Raw genomic sequence first — 20,043 nt, 5'->3', positions numbered from 1 at the left:
ACAGACGACATCATCATTCAGGAATTCTACAAACTAAAACAATAGCTCTGCCCTTAGGAAGTTTAGCCTAAAAACTCAGGCACAGAAATACTTTATAGAAGTAGGAAACAGTACAGAACTCTTTCAAAATTTTACACATATAAATTTTTCATCAGAAATATCTATATGGGCCTGATTTATAAACAAACCTTAAAAACATGTATATCTATCTATATGCAGACCATAAAAATGCATCTCAGGCCAGCACTGCAGTTAAGTCAGCATCCCATACAAGTATCAACTGGAGACCTGAAGGATCTGCTGCTGATTCAGCTTCGTGTTCCAGCACCGGGAAAGCTGGGAACCCATGTGCTTGGGACCCTATAATCCCCTTGGAAAACCCAAGTATAATGCCAGGATCCTGGTTTCAGCCTGATCCAGCCTGGTTATTGTATTATTTGAGATATGAAATAGTGGATTGAAGATTCTCTCTTTTGATCAATCTCTACTTTCTGTCTCATTTTTTTTTAAAGACTCATTTTATTTTTATTGGAAAGTCAGATATACAGAGAGGAGGAGACACAGAGAGGAAGATCTTCCATCCAATGATTCACTCCCCAAGTGGCTGTAACAGACAAAGCTGAGCTGATCTGAAGCCAGGAGCCAGTAGCTCTTCCGAGTCTCCCACGTGGGTGCAGGGTCCCAAGGCTTTGGGCCGTCCTCCTCTGCTTTCCCGGGCCACAAGCAGGGAGCTGGATGGGAAGTGGAGCTGCTGGGACACAAACCGGTGCCCGTTTGGGATCCTGGCAGATGCAAGACGAGGATTTAGCCCCTGAGCCATTGCATGAACCCCTGCAGGCTATTTCATTTTTTTCTTTTCTCTCTGCTTTAGAACAATGTTGTGTTCCAAAAAAGAGTGACTCTAACCAGAGCCTTAGGATTCATACTAATCCCTTTATTCTAATTTTACATCCTCATTATAATCCCACATCTTCTACTCTTTATCCTTGTAAACACTGTGATGGCCTCAATTTTCCTTTAAGTTGAAAGGCTACAGGCTTCACAGAAACTACAAAAGCTATTTTGAGAAAAGCTCTTATGTGACCAAGTACATGAAGAAATTAAAAAACTCTCTCAGGCACCCTCCGAGCATGACAAAGCACTCCTTCTCTCGCTAGGATGCACCAAGCTGGTGTTTTCATTGTCACAGTGTCTTAAAATGCACTGCATCTCTCCGATCTATCCTGTTAACGTGAATCCTAAAGATACAAAAACATCCCTCTCATACAAATACAGTGACACTTCCAATTATAATAAATCATTTTAAACTCTTGTAAGCAAAGGCCAAGAATGAATTACACCCACCCCTACAAAACACTTATCAACTTTGAGTTGTTACGAGTTCTTTACATGTATGTGTTTATATGTAAACATGTAAATGCATCCACTTACTGCTATTAATAGTAACAAAAGTGATTGTTCTTAAAAATGGAACCGAAATGCAAAATCTTGTAAATGATTTAAAGAGGAAAAATCTAATAATAATTAACAATAAAACATAAAAATAAACCTAAATAAAATTCTTAATTTAAGAGATCAAAACTAATCAGGATATAAACTTGGAACTTTTTCCATCTAATAAACCCGAGGATCAATGAAAACTTCTGTTCTCCTCCAGAAAGTCTGAAACTATTAATTATCAATTTATCTATTAAAGTATGAGAAGGGGGCTCAGTGCGGTAGCCTAGTGGCTAAAGCCCTCGCCTTGCACGTACCAGGATCTCATTTGGTCACATGTTTATATCCTGGCTGCTCCACTTCCCTTCCAGCTGCTTCCTAGTATAATGGGAAAGCAGTGGAGGACAGCATAAAGCCTTGGGACCCTGAACCCACATGGGAGACCCAGAAGAGGCTCCTGTCTTTGTATGGGCTCAGCTCTGGCCGTTGCAGCCACTTGAGGAGTGAACCAGTGGACAGAAGACCTCTCTTTCTCTCCTTTTCTCTGTAGATCTGACTTCAATAAAAATAAGCTCATCTTTGAAAAAAGTATGGGGAGAACACTGAAAGTAACTGATCTCATGTTTTTCCACTGGAGCCCACAAGGTAAATTTTGGAAAAATGGATATGCCACAGAGCTGAAAAGGACCCATAACGATTCTAAGCAGTCACTGGTGTTGTAATATCAGGAATAATAAGTAAACACTGAGTCCAGCACAGAAGAGTCTCCTGTTCAATGACCACAGACGCTTGTCTGACATCCTGGAAAGGCTTCACTCTTTCAAATGTATTTACTTATTCATTTGAGAATCAAGGTTTCAGAGATGGAGAGGGAGGGAAAGAAAAAAAAACGAGATCTTCCCTTTGTTAGTTCACAGGTCAGATGGCACAGCAGCCAGGGCTGGCCCAGGCCAAAGCCAGGAGGTAGGAGCTTCTCCCAGGACTCCCACGTGGGTGGCAGGGGTCCAAACACCTGAAACTTGAGATTCTGGCATTTCAGGTGGCAGCTTGAATCTGCTATACCACAATACCAGACCCACAGACTTCACATCTTAAGAAAAAAATCGAGCAGTCACAAATGGATGCAGAGGCAGAAGTCAGAGTATAGCACATTAAGCAGCTATTGGATGCCCACATCCCATGCTGCAGCGCCTAGCTTGAGCACTAGCTGTTCTGCACTTCAGACGCAGCTTCCTGCTCATGTGTCTCAGCAGGTGCTAGATGACGGCCCCAATGCTTGGGTTCCTGCAGCCCATCTGAGAGAGACGGATGGAGTTCCTGCCTCTCTGCTTCAGCTTGACTCACCTTCAGATGACTAGATGTTAGTCTTCATTAGTACTAATAATTAAAATAACTAACATTATAGATCACAGAAATCACAATGGAAAACAGAAAATATTTCAAGCCAAATGGTAGTAAAATATGACATAGCAGAACTGCCAAGAGTACAAAGTAATACCAATCCTACATTAACAACACTGACATAGTCAATGATAAGAATAAATATGAAGCAGTACTGTACTAGTGAGAGCAGCCAGATACAAGCCAGCACGTGTTAGGTGGTTTACTTAGACAATTCCAGCAAGCACAAACCAATATATAATAACAGTAGACAGATGGAGATTGACTGCACAAGTCAGGAGAGAAATTTCTGGAGTGACATAAATGTTTAGCATGTGATTTTAATGTATTTTGAGCGTGATTGTACAAGTATAAACATTTGTCAACATTTCTCAAACTGTTTGAAAGACACAGATATGATTATTACGTATGCTTTCTATTAAATACATTCATTTAAAAAAAATTAGAGCCTAAATTCAGGAAAAAGAAACTTACAATGATGTGTATAATGCAGTTTTTTTTTTTTCCTGTAACTCTTCCTTTTATTATTTTTTTCCATTTTTTTCTTCCTTTGTTTAAGGCACGAGCCTGTGCTTTGGGTACAGAATCAAGACATTCGCAAAGATGGGCGTCTCTGAAGGAGAGCACTTCTACAGAACAAAGACAGCTACATGTTTCACTGCCATTACACAGCTCAAAGCAGGAAAGGAAACTATTTATAAAATACACTTATTTTTCCATTTTTTTCCAATGCTACAAGGGTTATTCAGTTTTAAGGGCAGTGTGTAGCCTGTGACGCATCCAATAGGAGAAAGGCAAAAGTCACTGATTTAAACATGTATCTTAAAAATTCAAATATCAGCAAATTATACTCAAAGTATGAGAAATGAAATAATAAAATGAAGAGTGTATAGAAGTATATCAATGAGACAGAAAACAAATATGCAACAGATAAAATCAATAAAGCCAAAGTAGAACATTTGTAAAACATTAGTAAATCTGATAAACTTACAAGCTTACTCTAAAATAAGGAAAATCAAAGGGCAAAGACAGCAAGAACGATTCAGAAGCAGAATAAAGTTGTAGGCCTAAAATGACCAGCTAATCAGACATACTATCCTAATAGTAACTGATATAAAGCTACTATAATTATATTAGCACAAAATTAGACCCATAGCTCAATAGCCTACACTGGTACAGAAATAAGCACACATATCCATGGGCCTGACTCATGACAAAGGAGCCGCAGTGAAACAGCTGTGTAGAAATCGGGGCTGTTTAAAACTACAGCTGATCAACTGGTGATGTATATGGAGAAACCTTCACTTCTACCTTACAAAACTCTCAACTAAAAATGGGCCTTAGTTCTCAATGGAAAAAGCAAAAGAATACAATTTCTAGGGCATATCATTAAGTATTTTCATATCTCTAAGCTAGGCAGATATGTCTTAAACATGACACGTAAAACATAAAAGATCAGTAAGATGGATTTCATTAAAATTAGTAACATCTATCCACCAAAAGTTGCCACAGAGTGAAAAAGTCAGTGAGAATATATGCAACGTAGGTAAATAAATGTAAAACACAACTCATATTCAGATCATACAGAAATTTCCTGCAAAACAGGAGAAAGGCCAACTACACAATGAGCAAGCCATGGTCTTGTCATGAATGAGGATACTTTAAGGACCGATAAGCACGTAAAAAGATGTTCCTTTTCAGCAGTCATTGGGAAATGCACATGCAACCAATCTATAATTTGATTCCACAGGGAAAATAGTATCGACTTCTACATCCTATGGGTCCCACCCAAGACAGATCTGGGTCGCCCTCAGCCCGAACAGCAAGCAAGTTCAGGCAAGATCAGCACCATCAACAACCTAGTTATTTAGGACACCTGGAATATCCCTAATCCTAAGAACTGCTTGAACCGGAAGTGGGAGAAAGGTTGTACAGAGAACAATGCAGGCCCAGCATGGGATCACGGGAGGCAGAGAGTGGTGAGCCAACAGCTAGGGCTACGGAGATCATGGTGGAAGCCTTTTACAAGAGCCCAGATCTGAAACTAGCTGAAGGGAGTGGCACAAGTGGCTGTAAATGAACAACTGTGTAACAAATGCAAAAGTAAAATGGAACTGCAGACCTGTGGGTGACACAGCTTGGAAACCTGCCCTGAGGAAGAGAATCTGCTAATTAGAAGTACAATGACCAAGAGCAAAAGAAGAGACAGAGGCACAATGAATATTACTGATGACTCCCCTGCAAAGGAGCAAAAGGCTTTGCCAACTTCAGAGTTAACTGAGAAGTACATTGAGAAAATGGGGGATAAAGAATTCAGAAAACTCATAAAGCTTCTTATGGACAATGAGGAGCACATACAAGAATCCAAAGAATATTTTACACAGGAAATAGCAACACTGAAACAAAATACAGCCGAATTATTAGGAATGACACAATGGAGAAAATTAAGAATTCAGTGGAAAGGCTCCATAATGGAATGAAGGAGACAGAAAAGAATCTCAGAATTGGAAGATATTTCTTGTCACAGTGGTGAAACAATCAAAAAACTAAAAGCAGAGCTGACTCAAGCCAAAAAATGTATTCAAGAATTAAGAAACACTATTAAAAGGCCAAATGTAGGAGTAATGGGGGTTCCTGAAGGTACAGAAAGAGTAGCTGGGTTTAAAGATGTATTCAGTGAAATATTAAACAAAAATTTTTCCTAATCTGAAGAAATAATTAGGAAAAAACATCCAGGAGGGGCACAGAACTCCCAACATCTTTGACCAAAAGCGATCATTGCCACGACACATGATAATCAAACTCTCTTAAGTGGAACAGTAGGAAAAGATCCTGAGATATGCAGGATCTAAAAGATAATGGGTTCAAATTAATCCGTTATTCAATGACTGTAATTCTGGGGCAATCACTTAATTTCTCTGGATTTCATCTACAAAATGCAGGAAATTCTATACTCCCCACAGTTACCACATGAATGAAATAACACACACTAAAGTGCTTTCTCTAAACCAAGGGCTTCACAAACATCCACTATTACTACTGAATTTATGTCAATAAACATAAGGAAGTGCCTCCAAGTCTTTGGTCAGACTTAAAACCTGATATTCTTTACGGAAGCTAATTTTCATTGAGACACGCTGTCGTTTCTCAAGGTCCTCTAGAACCACTTAATTCACCCTTTCTTAGGACATGCTGGCAAGGTAAGTGACCTCAGAAACAGGAAGGAGTCTTGGGCAGCTCACATTTGGCTTTAAAAGGCTGTCAGAATTCAAGGAAGCTCACAAGAAAACCCCAGGAAGAAAGGATGTACACACCGAACAGAAACGCCGTGGACTGGCACAATCCCCCATGCTATTTCCCTAAACTACAATCTTGTAGGTTCATTCTGATCCAGGAAAACCCAGAATTTCACATCAACGGGTCTTTATCAGATTTCAAAGATATACATGGGAAGAGTTGCATATGCCGCTCACTGTCGGGAAATTGGGCTTTGTAGAGTAAAAGGAGGACTACAATTTGCTCAGCAAATGCTCTTATAGAGACTGGGGCTCACATAATCACCCTAAAAGATAACGATGAATTACAGATGGTACAAATAGCTTGAAAATTGCAAATCACACTGTCAACTCAGTGAAAATTAATTCTCCCACACACAAAAACCTCCTAGGTCTAAAAATTAATACAAACATTGTATGACTGTATCTTATTTTGATCATTTCCATTTTTCCAAACTGCTTAGTGAATTACTCATGCAAACATGGATCAGAATAACACCTGAAATGCTGGAGTTTTTGGTAAAACTCTTCTTTTGTTTTGACAAAAACACTTAGTAAGACAGATTTATTTTGTCCTCTCTCAAAAAGCACTGTGCTATCAAAATACTAACTCAGATAAACCGAGAGATTCATCTCTAATATGTTCGAGCTCTCCCATTAAATCCACAGTAACAGTCTCTTTTTCAGAAAGCAGTTGTTCTAATCAGAAAACCAGGGAAAAAAAGATCTGAACAAACTAAATCAGACACCAAAAGTCACGTCTATCTTTGTGAACGACAGTTTAAATGATGACCAGGACTGACTGGGTCCAGGTCCCACAAAGACAAATCACCAAATGCATTCCACTTGATGTGACAGGCCCCAAAATAGTAAGAGAAAGCCAGGGAAATTCTTCAGGTGAAAAAAGACACCTTTGATATCAAAAACAGAGCTGACAATAGGAACTGTTAAAGTTGCCACCTTCCTGTTATATTCAGAAGACAGAGTCTAAATAATACTTAGAAGCACAGTAAATGAGAATCTGAAAATTTTCTCAGACTTCATTGATTTTTCTCAGGAGGAACACCAAAAACCGACTTTCTCAGTATTAATCTATGTAATGGAAAAATCAGTGATAGAATCAAGTCTCTTTTGCCTGGTCCTATAACTGCACCAACCTATGTCCTGACTTAAAGCAAGTTTCGCAGCACATGTGAATTAGAAAAGGGCCTGGTGCTGTCCATACCTACACTGCCAGGACACACTGAAACAGCAGGGTGACAAAGTTGTAGCTATTGCTGTCTAGAAGAACTGTACTATTGTAACATCATACAGGAGTCCACATTCCAGTCAATACAAGATGGCTGATCAGGGTAGGCAGGTTTGGTGAGTGCAGAGAGAGGTGTAAGACCAGGTGGAGAACAGAACTAGAGAAGGACAATCACGGGAGGGGGTGAGTGAAGCTCCCTGGAGCCACACTGATAACACAGCACAAAGGGAACAGGAGCCAGCAGACCCCCGTAGGAGCCTCCCCAAAGAGACAGCAGGAGGCAAAAAGCCATGAAACAAAACACTAGTGAACAGCGCCAAAGCCGAGTGGAAGCCTGTGGGCTCCGGATTGCTCGCCTTCCACACCCAGCTTGGGGCAGCCCTGCCACTGTGGAGTGAGCCATTGGGGAGCGGGCTCTAGGAAATGAACCAGCCAAAGAAGGGAGTCAGGGAATGAAAGCAGAGTCCACCCCACCCCCAAGGGTTGTACCCTAAAGTACCCAGAGAGATACCAGAACCTGGATCCCTGGGGGGCAGAAACTGGATTGGGATCAGCTGCATGAATCCCAGAGTAAACCCCAATGAAAGCTCAGATGCTAAGACCAAAGGCTCAGTGGCCAACGACCGGAGTGACCAGATCAAAACAAGACAGGAGGGTGGAGCTCCCCAGGGCTGTGCACATCAGCGGCAGGAACTACCTGGTGGTGCGCTTGAGTAGCCCTGGAATTGGAAATCAGGAACAGAGCAAACAGCAAGCTAACATTCAGAGCAGCCTTGGCGGAGACCCCTGCAATAAAAGCACGAGCCTGCTCCACTCCACAGCTCCATGGGCTGCTCCACTCCACAGCTGGGCCTGCTCCATTTCATAGCTCCACAGGCTGCAGGCAGGCACAGAGAGACAGGGAGCAGCACTGCCCAAGCAAGCACTGTGTGAGCCATGAGTCAAGCAGGAGTCAACCCAGATCCCAGCAACTGATGACTGGGTGAAGAAATTAGAGTGTGTATGTACATAACAGGAAACTATTCAGCCATTAAAAAAACCTGAATCTTTCATAATAAAATGAGTGCAACTGGAGACTTTATACTTAGTGAAATAAGCCAGTCTCGACACAGAAATATCATTGATTTGTGTTAATATAGAGTAGCAAAAAAGTACTGCATAGAGTGAGCAGACGTGTTCAGATTTGGTTCCTGCTTCCTGCCCTTCCCCAGGCCCTTGAGGAACAGTAGTTTTCTACTTAATGCTTGGCATTCTTTATTTAGTGGAGGGTTAGGCTTGTTATTACAGAGAAAATTGAAAATATGAAATTCTAAAAATTAGGACAAAAAAGAGGAAGCGAGATAATAGGAGATAAGGCACCATAGAAAGTACTTTACTCATTCCTGTACTCTAAAGGGATAAAGAGATTTCAGGTAACAGTATATTTTTCTTCACAAGGTCGCTCCATAAAAACACAATATCTGTTTAACAGGAAAGATACAGAGGGAAGAAGAGAAAGAGCAAACATTTTCACTTGCACAAACATGAATGTCCAAACGTACCAGAAACCTATGAATTCTACTATTATACTTTTAAATCAACTTCTCCATTGAAACTTATGACAACAGAAGAAATTGAAGAATTTCGATTTCCTCCTACTCTGAAAAAGATATTAAGAGATGAAACTGGAATTGACAGGATCATTAAAACATGACAGTTAAATTTTTACCAGCCTTCCCTCTAATCTGACAGCTTAGATCTTTTCTCATTTCACCAATGCCAAAGAAAAGTTTTCAGTTACAGTGTCAGATTGTTGTATCCGTGAAGCCAGAGCTGACTTCTAAGCATGCTGTAATGGAAATTTCTACTAATTTTTGCTCTATTTAGGAGCACAGCACATCTTTAGTACAGTATCTACTGATGAGAAACTGTCAGAAATAAGTGAGGTAATGCATATGGTCAAATTTTTAAAACAGAGAAGATGCTATAGCAGTCTTAGGTAGAAACCAGTCAAGGTGTTAAACAATCAGGAGCGAGACAGGGAAGTATTATTCTCATCACTTCGTTTTAACTGTGAACTAGAGCGTACAACTAATGAAACATGACAAGAAAAAAAAATAGAAAAAGAATAAGAATTACAAAAAAGCAAGTCTATCAATATTTACAGAATAGAAACAGAGTGGCTGATATATAAGTAAGATCAGATCCTATTTGTGTTTACTTAGTTCTGTGCAGGTCACACAGGTTAGAAATGCGAGCAAACACTGCTTAGTCAGTTAGGATGGAGGGTGTTATTACAGAAATGCAAACTCAGACAGATGAGCTAACCTCAGGGGCTGTGAGGCGAAACACACCTGGTTTTGGGGAACACTGAGAGGGAATTGTACAGTTAAAAAAAAAAGTTAAACTTGAGAGGAAAAGACAAGGGAAGTGAATGAAGAAGCCTGAGCATGTTGAGTCTCAAAGCTCACAAGCAAGCTGTCCCGTCCTGCCTCGGAGTTGTGGCTTCTACCTCAGGTTTCCTGGCGTGAGTGCTGAACAATTCAAGACTGGAGACCAGGAAGAAAAATAACAAACCAAGCGATTCACACAGTTAAGGTCCCTGAAAATTTTGAGCTAATCTCTGTGGCTATGACTTTAAATAGTTCAAGTCACGTAAAATTAGAATAATCAAGACAAAGAATATACACTTTATTTCCCAACAAAACCTCTATCAAGATCAACACATTACTGCAAATGATGATGATGGACATTTAGACTAGGTCAGTGCAGTCTTTTTAAAATGAATTACTAAAGATAATAGATTACAGATTTTAAGATCAGGAAATTTAAAAAATCAGAAACCTTGTCAAATCAGGAACGCGAGATGGAAACCTGATGATGTCCCATACAAAGTCTTGCTAAGAAGCTGGCAGTGACCCTAGCGGGTGAAGATGCCCATGTCCCATTCTGAAACACCTGAATTCAATTCCACCTTCCGCTCCTGACGCCAGCTTCCTGCCAGTGTAGACCCAGCAGCAGTGGTAGCTCAAGTAACTCACATAGGAATCTTAGAGTCACCACTCTCCACCCTTGACCCAGTACTGGCCATTGCAAACACTTGGGGACTGAACCAGTGGACTGGAGCTTTCCTTCTCCAAACATCTTTCTGTCTTTCAAATAAATAAATACTTAAAATTATTCTTGGGGAAAGGGTAACATTTGGACAAGTGGTTAAACCGCCATTTAGGTCTGAGAGACTGGGGTACAGTTACAGTTCTGCTTGGATTCCACCTTCCTGCTGATGCACACCATGGAAGGTGGTAGATAATGGTCCAAGCACTGTGTTCCCACCCACCAAAAGGGACACTCAAGTGCAATTCTGTTGGCTTTGGACTAAAGCGACCCTGGCTATAGTGGATATTTAGTAAATGAATCATCAGAGTTACTCTGGCCCAGGTGTTCCAACTTGTGTGTAGCAGGGACCTAAGCACGTGATTCATGGTCTGCGGCCTCCCAGCATGCAATTAGTAGAAAGTTGGGATGGAACACTACACAGGATAGAATCCCTGGCCCTCTGCTTTGGCGTGTGGGCATTCCGAGCAGTGTCGTATCCACTGCACCAGTGGCTGCCCCTTTGTCCCTTCTTCAAATGAGTCATCATTTGGAAAGTGGTGAATCTTTCGCGAAGGGCATTCTCCCCATAGGCTTTTTTTTTTAAAGATTTATTTTATTTTTTTATTGGAAAGGCGGATATACAGAGAGGAGAGACAGAGAGGAAGATCTTCCATCCAATGATTCACTCCCCAAGTGAGCACAAGGGCCGATGCTATGTCGATCCGAAGCTAGGAGCCTCTTCTGGGTCTCCCACGCAGGTGCAGGGTCCCAAGGCTTTGGGCCGTCCTCCACTGCTTTCCCGGGCCACAGGCAGGGAGCTGGAAGGGAAGCGGGGCTGCCGGGATAGAACCAGCACCCATATGGGATCCTGGGCGTGCAAGGCGAGGACCTTAACCACTTGTACCATTGCGCCGGGCCCTCCCCATAGGCTTTTTATAAAACACCAATGATTTCACTATTTTGCCACTCAAGCTTCACTATTAATTTCATATTATCCTTGCTCCAATTTTAGCAGAATTTATGTTGTTTTGATAGGGGCTCTTTTCCCACTGACATCATATTTTTTTAATAACTAGAATTATATTTTCATTTAGACATGTTATGGCAAGGTAGTACAAACGTGTTTTTACACATAGGTTTTCCATAGCACGGGCTTTCTATTAGCTTCCTAACGATCCCTTGCACCTCACTTACTTCCTTTAGCAAAGACTTCTGTGAAACTATTATATACATTCATTCCACTAGATATTAAAAGCCTTACCAATTTCTATTTAGCATCTCAAACATTATTTTGTTTTCCACATCTTCACAAAATTTAAGCTATTGTCAATGATAAAGTATCTTGGATTTATATTCTTATATACTCCACTCAATTTTAAAACTCTATTCTTATTGTACAATGTATACATAAAACCTAAAACGGCTGTGAGAACTGTGTAAATGCTTGATGAATGAACTCATGATGGCTGGATCATCTTCTACAACATCTGAGACAGAATAAACTATTTAGAGTCTATGTGCCAAACATTTTGATTTTTTAAAAATATTTGTTTGAAAGGCAGAGTAACACACACACACAGAGAAAAAGAAAGAAAAGAAAAGAAAAGAAAAGAAAAGAAAAGAAAAGAAAAGAAAAGAAAAGAAAAAAGACAGATAGACATACACACATACATACATACATACATCAGGAACCAGGAGCTTCATTTGGGTTTCCCATACGGTTGGCTACCTAGGTCATCATCCACCACTTTTAAAGGTGCATTGGCAGGAAGGGAGCTGTATTGGAAGAGGAACAACCAGGACTTCAACTGCTGCCCTTGTGGGATGCTGGTGCCACACGAGGTGGCTCTACCCACTACAACAGACCATTGGTCCCCAAACATTTTATCTTTGTGTTTAGTCATGTCTCATATGTTTCCCCTCTAAATATTATATAATGAGCTAAGTACTATTTTTACTACAATGGAGCAAAATTTTAAATCACAGGCAACAATGACATACAACCATCTGTTAGTTATATGAAAAAGTATCTAGCATCATTCAGAGAATATTTAATGGAAAAGTCACTGGCAGGCTGAAAATACAGGCAATGCTAGGGAAAAAGGCATTGTTACAAATGCCGTAAGTGCATCTTCCTAAGTAGGTTAGATGATACATTCATTTTTGCCATATTCTTTAAGCCAGAAGGCAATCCATTTCCAGTAGAAAAATACAACTGCTCTTGCCTTTTACAAGCATGTGATAAATATGTTGTCCAGGGACTGACTTTGGTGTCTTTTTTTTTATTAATTACATTTCATTTCATTTTGGGGGATCCCCCCCAAACTTTCCCCATACCCTCCCCCCATGGTGGATTTCTCTACCTTGTTGCAGAATTACAGTTCAAATCCAGTCAAGATTCTTTCATTGCAAGAGTATACCAAGCATAGAGTCCAGCATCTTATTGTCCAGATAAATTTAACAGTTTCTTGGGGAGACCATCTCTGGTCTGAAGGTAGAGCTGGCAGAATATCATCCTGACCAATTAAAAGCCCCAACATAACATCAACAACAATTTACAACATTATGGAGTTAATTGACATGGTATTGAGTAACCAATATGTTAAAAAAATGCAAGTTCTTAACCACATCCTGTGACTACTTCATCGACATTTCAATTTTAGTTTATACACAACCGGCTGCTATACACCTTAAAATGGCTATAGGGTACTATTCAGCTGTCTTATGTCTATTTTCATTTTAGTATTCAACAGTTTATAGTGTCTAAACATAATTTTTTCTGAACTTGGCAGATTTTAGGATAGTCTAAACTGGCTTATAACTCTAAACAAGGCAAATGTCAACATCAATGAGGTACCATCTAATGCCAGTAAGAACAGCTCACATACAAAAAACCACCAACAACACTTGCTGGCGAAGATGTGGGGAAAAGGGAACCCTACTCCACTGCTGGTGGGGCTGCAGGTTGGTACAGCCTTTATGGAAATCAGTATGGAGAACACTCAAACAACTGAAAATCTGCATACCATATGATCCAGCAATAGCACTCCTAGGAACATATCCAAAACACCTGTTACACAAGAAACCAACATGCACCCCCATGTTCATAGCAGCACAATCAATAATTGCAAAAACTTGGAAGCACCCGAAATGCCCAGCAACAGAAGACTGGATAAGAAAGCTTTGGTTCATCTACTCCATGGAATACTACTCAGCTATTAAAAAAACCAAAATGCAGTTCTTTGTGGGCCCAACTGGAAACCATTATGTTAAGGGAAATGAGTCAATCCCAAAAGGTTAGATACCACATGTTTGCCTTAATTTAAGATGAAATGATATCAATATGAAAAATAGTTCCTGTAAACTGTAATACTATTTCAACCTCAAACAGCCTATATCTCATGCAATAAGATACTGTGATGTAACCAATGAGCCAACAATCAATGTGAGTCAGACTGCTTATGACCTACATCAAAGAATTGTAAAAACTAGTATACTTTTAAGACCCTATGTTACTCGGTAATGGGGCTGGAGAGTAAAGAAATCTTTCATCTCCTTAGAGTGTGTGAGGAAGATGTGAAGTATAACCTATCAAGAACATAATAGGCAACTTATAGACAAAAGACTCGAAGCAGCATTAGACAATAGTAAAACCACAAAGACATAGGGGGAATCAAGAGTGATCCTGACATCCTCTTAACAGGAGGTCATATGCACAGAGCAGGGGGCACCCCAAAGTGTAACAGGGGGACATGAGAAGGCTTGAACCCTGGAGACTCATGGATCCTCACCAAGGACTATCAGTACAAACACCAAGGACTACATCCCAACTGCCAAGGAGACCACGGGGAATTGGAGTGCCTCTGGAGGCTGAGAACTCTGAGGTCATCCACCCCCTTTTGGATCTCCCACATGGGATGGAAGAAGCCCAAATCCTTCCTCACAGGATCCAAGGTCATTGGAACAACAGCTAAGAGCCCTGAGCGGTCTGCAGAAACAGAACAGTAAACTTCCTTCGGGACTAGGGAGAGGAGCTTTCTCTAGCCCTTAATTAGTTCCAACTTTGGATCCCCACCCTCTCCTGCAATGACCATTAAGGTCTCTCTGGAACCCCCCCTAAAAACAAACAAAGAAACAAACAAAAAATTAGAATAGACAGAGAACAACAAGGAAAGCTTAGAACCAGGCTGGAAACGGTCAGCGTGGACTCACACATACCTTACTAGATATGACAGAGATCAGTTACTCCTCACTGGGGTATTGAAGATTTCTCTGCACACCCCTCCTAAAACTGTTCTGCACCTCAACTGTTGACTTCAGTGTCTTTAAAAACTAGCTGATGTATCGCCTTCCAGGGTGCAGTATATTCTCAAATTTAAAATTATTTCTGTACTTGTAGATCTGAATGACACATCCACAGAAAAAAAGATTTTTGATCAGTGTATATTTATAATTCTGTAAAATGTTTAGGTCAAAAGAAAACAGAGATTGAGAGGAAGAGGAAGCCAAAAAAAAAAAAAGTTCTATGAGTGGGAAGAGGGCTAAACCACCACCATGCAGGAAGGATTTTAATGAAAGCTATGCCATTTGCAGAGCTGAACATCAACCCTACTTGGCTGGTACATGTAGGCGAGAGCTTTCATAAGCGTTGTTTTTTTAAGAAGAGTAAATAGAAAATGAAATATATTTGTGAGTATAACCCCAAACTCCCTACTGGGTAGATTTTCCTGCTTATTAAAAGGCTACTTTAACTATTCAGGATTGTTTACAAAATTTACAAATTAGCTATGGTACTTTGTATTTTTCTGCATCATTATAAGATTTTCTGGTGTGTGCTTCAGTATTCATTTAACAAGCTATTAAAATGGTGGGTAAGGACTATATAAGTTGTCAGTAATGCTCACTGCGCATTTCTGATATAACAGTGAGAATGTAATAATTTGTTGGCTTTTCTCCACTGACAGAGACTGAATTTTTTTTATGTCCAAGCAGAGCACATTTATTGAGTATCAAAAGATTTAAAATAGGGCCCGGCGTGGTGGCGCAAGTGGTTAAGGTCCTCGCCTTGCATGCCCAGGATCCCATATGGGTGCCAGTTCTATCCCGGCAGCCCTGCTTCCCATCCAGCTCCCTGCCTGTGGCCTGGGAAAGCAGTCAAGGACGGCCCAAAGCTTTGGGACCCTGCACCTGTGTGGGAGACCCGGAAGAGGCTCCTGGCTTTGGATCGGCATAGCATCGGGCGTTGTGCTCACTTGGGGAGTGAATCATTGGATGGAAGATCTTCCTCTCTGTCTCTCCTCTCTGTATATCCGCCTTTCCAATGAAAAATAATAAAAAAATAAATCTTTAAAAAAAGATTTAAAAATAGAATAAAAGCTGCATATAGATGCATGACGCACCACAATGTGGAAAATATCAACAATGTAAGAGGACTTGTCATTTTCAACATGCCCCTACCCCAACACCGCATCTTACACTTGCTTAATGTAAAAAAAAAAATGGAGCTATCTGCACATGATCTTGTTGGGAAAGCTGTTATCTGGAAGCCCCATCCATTACGCAGCATGGTGCAGAGGACCTTCCATGCTGCCCACCAGCAGGGGAGGACCTTGCACATTGCCCTCCAGCAGGGGAGGACCTTCAAGGCAGCCCACCAGCAGGGGAGGACCTTCAAGGCAGCCCACCAGCAGGGTAGGACTTTCAAGGCCGCCCACCAGCAGGGTAGGACCTTGCACACTGCCCACCAGCAGGGGAGGACCTTCAAGGCCACCCACCAGCAGGGGAGGACCTTCCAGGCTGCCCACCAGCAGAAGAGGCTGACACTAGCCTATGTCTTGTTTCAAAATACATAGTGAAAAAGTCATCTTACAGGCTCAGTACTTCCTCAGATCTGAGATAACATGTGTGAGGCAAGTAGTACAGTGTAGACCAAGCAAGAACTAAAGCCCCCAACTCCCCCTAAAAAACAGAAAAAAAAGTCATCAAGGTGGGCTTCTAGAACACAGGCCTGTAAATAACTTAGAAGTGAGACAGAGGCCTTACCTTACAGATTTTATACAGTGATTCCTGACCATCACCTCCGGTATCTTTAAAGTAATCATGGGCGGGGAATGTACGATGAATATCTCGAGTAATAACACTCTCCTGGGCTGAATCCTAAAACGGAAAAAAAAAAAAAAGGAGTTGGTTATTAGAATGTAATTTCTCTTTTATTAAGAAAAATCACACAAGAAATAGCACAAGAAACATAAATCCAAAGTAATGTGCATCCTACCCCATTCTCATATTTCTATTCTCTAGAGAATTCACCAGCCATTTCTCTGGTGGCCGTTCATGCACTGGCCAAGGGATGGATGGATGGATGGATGGATGCATGGGCGTGTTTGTTCACATGGCAGGAGGGGCAGTGAGGCAGGGAAATTTTACCCATTCATCCCCACAGAACCAAACTAGCTGTTGCCATCACATAACAGAATAACACATAGAATGTTCCTTATTAATACACACAAATGTGTTTCATTCTCCTTAGGAGAAGTTACCAAAAATAGGAAATAAGTCTGGCTATAAATGTATCAAAATTTAGGATGGCTAAAGAGGCATACTGAAAAACTTCTGTTTGATCTGTAACCTAAATATGAAAATCTGATAACTAGATAGGCCCAACTTGTCTCTGGGCAGGTTTGCGCCAAGAAAAGAACTATTTTTTCCAAACACAAATTGGCTCCACTTACTAACTTCTTGAAAAGATACTACTGCCATTCCGGAACTGTTTCAGCGGAAACATGAGTCTAGTGTTATAACATACAGGCACTGGATGACATTCCCCAGATACTCTTATGTATTATAGATAGGTGAGGTGAGGCTTTGTCTAAATAGTCCTCACAGTGCCGGTTTAGAGGAAGGGAAATTGATAAAACTTTTTAAAATTCTAAAAAGTAAATCAGTGTATTTGTGTAACACTGGGCCTTTCCCCCGTACATGCTTCATCTTCCTTCAGACAGACAGGGACGGAGGGAATGGGGTATGGTGCAGCACTCTACGTTGAAGAACCAGGCGTGGGGTCCCAGCTCTGCTTGCCCAGCTTCCTGACAATCCGAGAGGCAGTGCATGACAGCTCAAGTGCTAGGCCCCTGCCACCCATGTGGGAGACAAGGATGGAGCGCTTCTCATTTGGCCCAACCCTGGTTGTTGCAGGCATTCAGGGGGTAGAAAAAACTTTTTAAAAGGGATGAAGCAAATGAAAGCATCACTGACCTCTCCTTACTTAGATTTTACCTTCCTAAAATGATTTTTAAAGTCTTTTAAACTTGTGCATTCCTAGTGGCTAAGGGAGTAATTTCTGAAACTTCGCCTTATAGTCTAAATAAGCAACGTTGTTACATTGCTCATTATCCCTTTCACATAAATGAAGGCTAAGAGTTATAATAAACAGGAATAGGGGTAAAATTCTGTGTCAGTGAAAACTATAGCAAAATAACTATGTTCAAAATAAAAGCTACTGTGAATCTACCAAATATTCGTAACAATTTGGAATAGAAACATTTTATCAGGAAGTCACACCTAATCCTCCAGATTCACTCACTCATTCACTCAAAAACTATGTGAGTCAGCGAGGGATCAGACCAACCCTCTCTAAAAGGGCAACAAAATGTTCGTTTCTTTCTTTTCTATATTTGTTCCAATTGTAGTTGATAATTTAAACCAGAAACAAAATGCACAGAGAGGAAGGACAAAAAAGAGGCCAAATAAGTGACCATTTAAACATATCAGGTTAACAGATTTCATAGGAAAGTATCATATTTGTGTATGTCTAAAAAATATTTAATAACTCAAGCAAAACTGAAATGAGGTCACCCACAGGAGCTCCCAAAGCTGCCAAGTGGCTCCAAGATGAGACTCCGTCACATCTGGAGCCACGGTTCACTTCCTGTACATGAAGTTCTCATCCTGATCACAGAATCCAAATGATTCAACGACCTCTGCAGTTAAACTCACTGATATTCCTGCTTCCCTTGCTTACTCTCTACAGCCTCTCAGACCACTTAACACATTGTGCTAAACTTCAGTTTCCTTATCTGTAAAGTGGGATGGTAATATGAAAAGAATGTTTTGCTTAAAGTAAAACAATTTAGAATGCTGCCTGGTACAAATTATATATTTTATTACTTTAAACCTTATTTTAGAGATTCTATTTATTTTTATTTGAAAGGTAGCCTTGTACAGAAAAAGAAAGAAAGAGAAACATCTTCTATCTAAAGTCCTCTCCTCAGATGGCTACAACAGCTGAAGCTGAGTTGATCTGAAGCCAGGAGTTCTTCCCAACTCCCACACGGGTGCAGGGTCCCAAGGCCTTGGCCATCCTCCGCTGCTTTGCCAGGCCATCACTAGAGCACTGGATATGAAGTTGAGCAGGCAGAAGATGGGTTGGCCTCCATACGGGATGCTGGCACTTGCAGACACAGGATTAGCTGGCCCTGCCACCATGACAGCCCCTTAGTTATATATCAGAGAAAAGGACAAATGCCACTGTCAGAACTCCAAGCCTCCCTTCTGAACTAGGCAAGGCCTTGACTTAGCCTGGACCACACATGCAAGGTGATTCAGAGAGCAGGAAGAGGTGTGCAGTAACATTGGAGAAGGTAAGCTTTATCCCCCATGCTCTACACCGCTGACATCACCACCACACAGAACTAGACCAACCTTTCAAAGATTTTCCTTAATTTCTAAACCACTATCTTTTCCCAAAAAAAAAAAAAAAGACTAAACTTATTCTCAAAAAAAGAGCTTAATCTCTTGCAGATAAAATCCATGGTTTCACAAAAGATATAATCCAAGTTTACGGAAGATCAGAATGAAGCAAACTCCAAGAGGCAGTATGAGAAGCTGGATGAACTTTTGATCACTTTGAAGTAGTTCAGTTTAGAGCCTGCTAGCAACAATACTGCATGAGCTATCTTACTGGTATAATTTACATATCCTCATACATTTATAATCCTATTAACTCCTGGATTAAATTACTTGCTTATGAGGAAGACATAAATGCAATGTTCATGTGTCCACAGGTACTAGGAACACACACTTGGGTGACGAAATAATTACTTTTTATGAAATAACTACAAAAAGACTGCGAAGTATTTTAGTGAGCATGACTTTTTCATGTGTGTCTCAAGCAACAGCAACATATAGTAATTTTCTGATTAATGTATACTTTCTATATACCTCAATTTGCACTATTTTAAACATTGTGACAATATTTTTGTTCATTGCACCCATTTTCAGACCCAAATAAAAGCAGTGTTTCTAGTTTACATCAACCCCAAAACTATTTCAACTTCATAATCCTATGTAAATCTGTCAGTGCCATTAAAGATGTTGATCTAGTTCATCGCTAGTGATAATCAGTCGTCAGAAGCGTTAGCTCGAAGTTTCTGACCTAAGAACGTGCCTTCTAGTTTCATTCCACAGGGAAACCCTTTGGTGCTAGGCTGGAGGGTAAAGCAACCCAAACAGCTCTGCCCACACGTTCCTGAAAGCAGATGGATCTGCAGGTCATCCATATGCGCCTTGATGTTTGCTACAATCCAAAGACCCAGAGATGAAAAGGGA

General features: G+C 40.7%; 1 protein-coding gene across 5 annotated transcripts in view; it reads right to left on the bottom strand.

Annotated features, from left to right (window-relative positions):
• Positions 1-20,043, bottom strand: part of RABGAP1L (RAB GTPase activating protein 1 like) — a 592,969-nt gene that overhangs the window by 251,713 nt on the left and 321,213 nt on the right. For all 5 annotated transcript variants that reach the window (XM_040984290.1, XM_040984291.1, XM_040984292.1 and 2 more), the window contains one exon: positions 16,480-16,593. In XM_040984290.1, coding sequence (XP_040840224.1) covers positions 16,480-16,593 — 114 coding nt within the window. The remainder of the gene's footprint in view (positions 1-16,479; positions 16,594-20,043) is intronic.

The sequence above is a fragment of the Ochotona curzoniae genome, unplaced genomic scaffold, assembly GCF_017591425.1.
Source record: "Ochotona curzoniae isolate NIBS_2020 unplaced genomic scaffold, NIBS_Ocur_1.0 contig_4105, whole genome shotgun sequence".
Lineage (NCBI taxonomy): Eukaryota > Metazoa > Chordata > Mammalia > Lagomorpha > Ochotonidae > Ochotona > Ochotona curzoniae.
This window is presented reverse-complemented; position numbering and strand designations above follow the sequence as displayed.